At 42.1% G+C, this 4,678-nt stretch overlaps 1 protein-coding gene across 1 annotated transcript; it reads right to left on the reverse strand.

Annotated features, from left to right (window-relative positions):
- Positions 1-302: 302 nt before the first annotated feature.
- VAMP3 (vesicle associated membrane protein 3) lies at positions 303-4,015 on the reverse strand. Its single transcript, XM_026085428.1, has 5 exons — positions 4,004-4,015; positions 3,354-3,461; positions 2,391-2,549; positions 1,625-1,676; positions 303-830 (listed from the first exon to the last, which is right to left on the reverse strand). Exons 1-5 carry the CDS (start codon positions 4,013-4,015, stop codon positions 811-813), a joined length of 351 nt encoding a protein of 116 aa, XP_025941213.1. The 3' UTR covers positions 303-810.
- Positions 4,016-4,678: the final 663 nt, after the last annotated feature.

Below are 4,678 nucleotides of genomic sequence, written 5' to 3' on the forward strand. Positions count from 1 at the left end.
CGCCGCCACGTGCGGGCGCGGCCACCTCCCCGCCCGCCACACCTGCCGCCACGGGGTCTCGCCCGGCCGAAAATAGGGACCCCGGCAAGTAGGAAAAAACAAGGGCTTTAAGCTGCCTTTTTCTCCGGTTAGATGAAAGGCACGGAGCAGCCCGACCCCGTGGAGAATGAAACCCTGTGCGGAGAGAACCTGGAGCTGTGACTGAGTCACCCTGGAGCCAGCTACGTGCCCCCCCCCCCTCCCAGAGCATGCACACCAATAAGGTGTCTGTGCACATTCAGAAAGTAAGTGACAGGCATGAGTGCTTAGTTGGCCAACAGGTTCTTCCACAGCTAGAAATCACCACATTTAATTGAGGCAAGGCAGGGCAGGGGGGAAGAGGCAGGCAAGCCAAAGGCACCCCCAGCAAGGCACAGATTTGATTCCTGCTCCCTCACAGTGTAGATGGAACAACCCCCCTCTCTGCCAAAATGGGACTGAGGGAGGGCAGATAGGTGAAGAAGATCAAGTATAAATCTGATACCACTCTAGGAAGTCTATAACTGATTATAGTGTTAAGTCTGGAAACTCTGGAACCAAATCCTCTTCATCAGCTCCATGCTCCAGTTTATCAAGGCACTGTGCAAGTTGTGGGCTGTGCTTGTTAGTATTTATATTAGGAGTGTCTTAAGGCAACCAGGTAAAGTTAACATTTCACTAATCAAAATAATTTTGCTTTAAACAGCAGTAGATGGGCTGAAAATACAGCAGGTTTGAAGTGGAGAGGCTGAAGACAGACATCTTCAGTTGATTTGAGTTTCTTCCTGTAACTCATGAAGATACATTCCAGACTACAAAAAAGAAAAAAGTTGGAAGAGGGACATGTCTCCTTCAGCCCTCCACCATAACAATCCTGTATTTTAAGAACTTAAGATACTAGAGACAGGTAGAGAGGGACTGAAGAGTTTCCCATGTTGTTTTTCCTACCTTTAGTTTTCTTTTGTTTGCATCAGTATTTCTCACCTAAGTTCACAACTGTTGCTAATTACTAGTGTTTGTTACTGTATTACAGCACCAACTTAAACTTCATTCTCCCAAGAAATATTTAAGGGCTACATTAGAAATCAAAATGAAGAGGGCAAGTTGTATGCTCCCTGGCTTGCTATTCCAACTCAACTTCCATACCATTTCACCCAACAGCAGTGCAGTCTCTACTTTTTGAAAAAAGCCTAGATACAGCAGTGCACTTGGACCTACCATGTTGAAGACTGATCTAAGCAAGATTAAGAAACTGAGACAATTGGAAATATAGTTCTCAGACACAGGAGGCATACGGTATTTATACTTCTGCAATATGCAGCTATAAGAAGTTGTTCATGGTTGGTAAGTCCTTGGGAATCTCAGTTTCACCTCTTTTCCAATCTATATTGCACAGGTGTTCAAGATTCAGCTATTAGAGCTCCCTCAGCAGTTTACCACTCACTGCAGTAAACTAAACAATAGTTTAAGCAGTCACTGCTATTTCAAGTTAATGTTATATGTACCTTCCATCTGAGTACCCTGGCTTTACTAAACTCTAACAGTCAGTTTATTAATCCCATCCACTGCAACTCTTACAAGAAATCCCCATTTCGGTGAAACTTACCAATTATGATGATGATGATAATGAGAACAACAGCTATCAATATTGCCCACATCTGTGAAAAAAGCCACAACACACTTACTACAAGACTATGCAGCAGCATTAACAGACTTTTAGGTACTGAGGGAAGGGGGAGAAGCAGCCATTGCTAGGTACTCTTGCACTGTGTGCTAGAATAACATGGTAAGTACAACTTTTGCAGCAAACAATCTTGATTGAGCATTACCACTCAGAAATGGTAGGCTGTGCACACTGGCAACCGAAGTAGACCAACAAGCTCTCTTCCATGATGCCTCTGTGCAGAGCCTGTCTAAGGTGACTATCGAACAGGAGTAAAAAGAAACCTATTAAACACCTTTTTTTACTCCTATCCTACCTCACATTTTCTACTTTGTGGCTCACCAAAGAAGGTTCCAACATTTGCCAGAAGCTGTAGAAGACCGAGTGAGCTCCTTCTGCTTTGTAATACTTCCATGCAGGTTAGCTCAACCTACATATTTCTGGTCTTTTCTCACCTGTTGCCCACTGCTTCAGATTACTGTAATGGTTCCCTTTGGCCATTTCTATCTTAGACAAGGTCTTGTGTTAAGCAGCAGAGCTGGTAATTCAGATTTTAGTCACTTCACATAAGCACTATAGTATATGTGGTAAAACTAAATGCTATAACTTAACATTGGCTGGAGTCACTTTTACTTCTGCCTTTTGAGATACTGCCTATAATACTGTTAATTGTGATACTGAATATTGTAAGTATTCAAGCCACGGTTACCTTACAGTTCTTCCACCAATACTTTCTTTTCAGCTTGGCTGCACTGGTCTCAAACTGGGAAGCTCCTGCTTGCAGTGCATCAGCACGGTCATCCAACTCTGACAGCTTCTGATCTCGTTCCAATACCTTGTCCACATTCACTCTCATGATGTCAACCACCTACATCAATTTAACACTTACAGTAAGTATATAAACTGTATCACTATTGGAGAGATTCCTTGCAGGTAACAGATCCTAATACATAATATTTTTAATGGTCTTCTCTAAGGAGTAGGAGCAATTGCCTTTTAGAAGATCCAATAATGAGCTTAAGTGAAAATGTGAAATTCACATACCACTGGAAGTTCCTAATACCTACTTTCAAGTGTCAGTATTGCAGACAAGTTCTCTAAGTTGTGCTGGTATTCCCTGAAACCTGGGAAATAATTTACGACCTACTTCAGAAGGAGTTGAGGCATTTTAACATGACTGACAAAATATTTTTGACATTCAACTCATTTTAAGTGCTATCCTGTTCAAGCAGATAAAGCTGCTCTTAACCAGCAATGGCTTTTGGATTCCCCAGAAATTTGGGCATGTCTTATTTGGAGAAGATCAGCCTTTTTTGCCACTGAGGAGAAGAAAGTTTTTTTTCTCTGTAAGAACCAAGAGTACTATTTTTAACTCGCACCCAATCCTCAAACACCGAGTTTGCAGCTAACCTTTGGACACTGGTAACTTCTTCCCACTCCAGCAGAACAGCAGAATGAAGTTTTTGCTCCCTGCCTCCCCCCCCCATTTTTTTTTTTTTAAAACCTTTCCAAGACTCAAAATGACACAAGTATAATAAAGAAAGCTGAATGATACTAGGCTTCCTTTTCATGTAACAGAACAATAACTGCTTGGCCAAAGCTTATCTATTTTGCTTGTCAGGTTTTCTGAAAGAGATGGAATTATTACACTGCTATCAGACTAGACCTTTACCTCATCTACTTGGTGTTGTGTTTGCTGAAGACGACGATTACTGCCAGCAGCAACATTTGAGCTTCCAGGGCCACTTGCTGACCTGCAGTAAGGAAACTTATCATTATTCTATATTATTTTATATACATATAAAGTTGATAAGCTTAAGCTTAGAAATTATCTGCCATTCCTGAAAACAGGGAGCTTGAATCCTTGGAAGAAGTATTGGGCAGTTTCTTTTCCCATGGGAGAAATGAGGTTTTAACAGCTGACCTTAGGTGTAAATCAAGCCATGCCCCAAACCTCTTGCCAATGAATTAATTGCTTGAAGTGCTAAAAGATAGCAGTAGCTGGCTAATAATGCAACTTGTAATAAGGCATATACCAGCTCCTAAAATGGCTCATAGAGCTCAAACATTGAAGAGCTTGGGTTCAGGGGTGTTTTTTCTTCAGCAAGAATGCAAATACTAAGCTTCAAGACTCACTAGCTTTCAAAAAAATTAGTTAGAATAACCATTAAGTTTCTGTATTTATGTGCTCTTTCATTAGTTATCTGTTTCTTTTGAAACAGTTGGCATGGAGCCAGAGAAAGCACAATGAGAAAAAGCATTCAGTAATTTACTTCTGGTCAGCTTTTAATTCCTAAAGTCAGGCAGCTTAGTTCCTTTTACCAGCTGCAACATTTTGCATCTTTGTAACTGAACCAAGAGCCTCTCTATGCATTTCTCATGCCCTCTTCATTGCTTTAATGACTTTTTGTTGCCTTTCTCTAGGATTATCTGTACTCAATTTGCTCTTCTATATTTTCATCCATTCTGCCTCAGACACAGTGTACCCTGATATACAAAGAGATGAAGTTGAATTATTGGCTGTGTTTATACATTTAACTTAAATTTGCATTTAAAGGGAACAAATGTACACATGCACAAAGAGCAAACCAGGAAGTCCACAGTGACTGATATGAGCAGCACACACACATGACAATGTAACTGCTCCTGCATCTTGACATTTAGGTTGCCCATTTATACTCTTTCATTGCTAATCCGAGACTAGACAGTCTTGGAAATACACCTCTATCCTGAGAGCAGAGGCTTCAAACATAACAACAAAACGGGATTCAGCAAGAAACTTTCTCTCAATTCGTTAGCTACCAGGGTAGTGCTTTAAAACAGACGCGCAGAATTGAGAGAAGCCCGCTTAGACTACCCCAAAGACACCAGGACGGGACAGCCCACCCCAAGCAGAAGCCGAACGCCCTAGCACCCGGGCAGGTGACGGCTCAGCCCGCTGCTCCCGGCCGCCGCGGCACCTCTCGCGGCTCGAAGCACAGCCGCCCCCACGAGCCC

Source organism: Apteryx rowi, unplaced genomic scaffold, assembly GCF_003343035.1.
Source record: "Apteryx rowi isolate R43461 unplaced genomic scaffold, aptRow1 scaffold_67, whole genome shotgun sequence".
In the NCBI taxonomy this organism is placed as follows: domain Eukaryota; kingdom Metazoa; phylum Chordata; class Aves; order Apterygiformes; family Apterygidae; genus Apteryx; species Apteryx rowi.

Excerpts from the sequence above, each read along its gene's own strand:
- VAMP3 (XM_026085428.1), bottom strand. Across the intron at positions 2,550-3,353 it reads CACAACACCAAGTAGATGAG|GTGGTTGACATCATGAGAGT; the intron begins GTAAAGGTCTAG and ends AAATTGATGTAG. Across the intron at positions 1,677-2,390 it reads ATTGGTGGAAGAACTGTAAG|ATGTGGGCAATATTGATAGC; the intron begins GTAACCGTGGCT and ends CTTTTTTCACAG.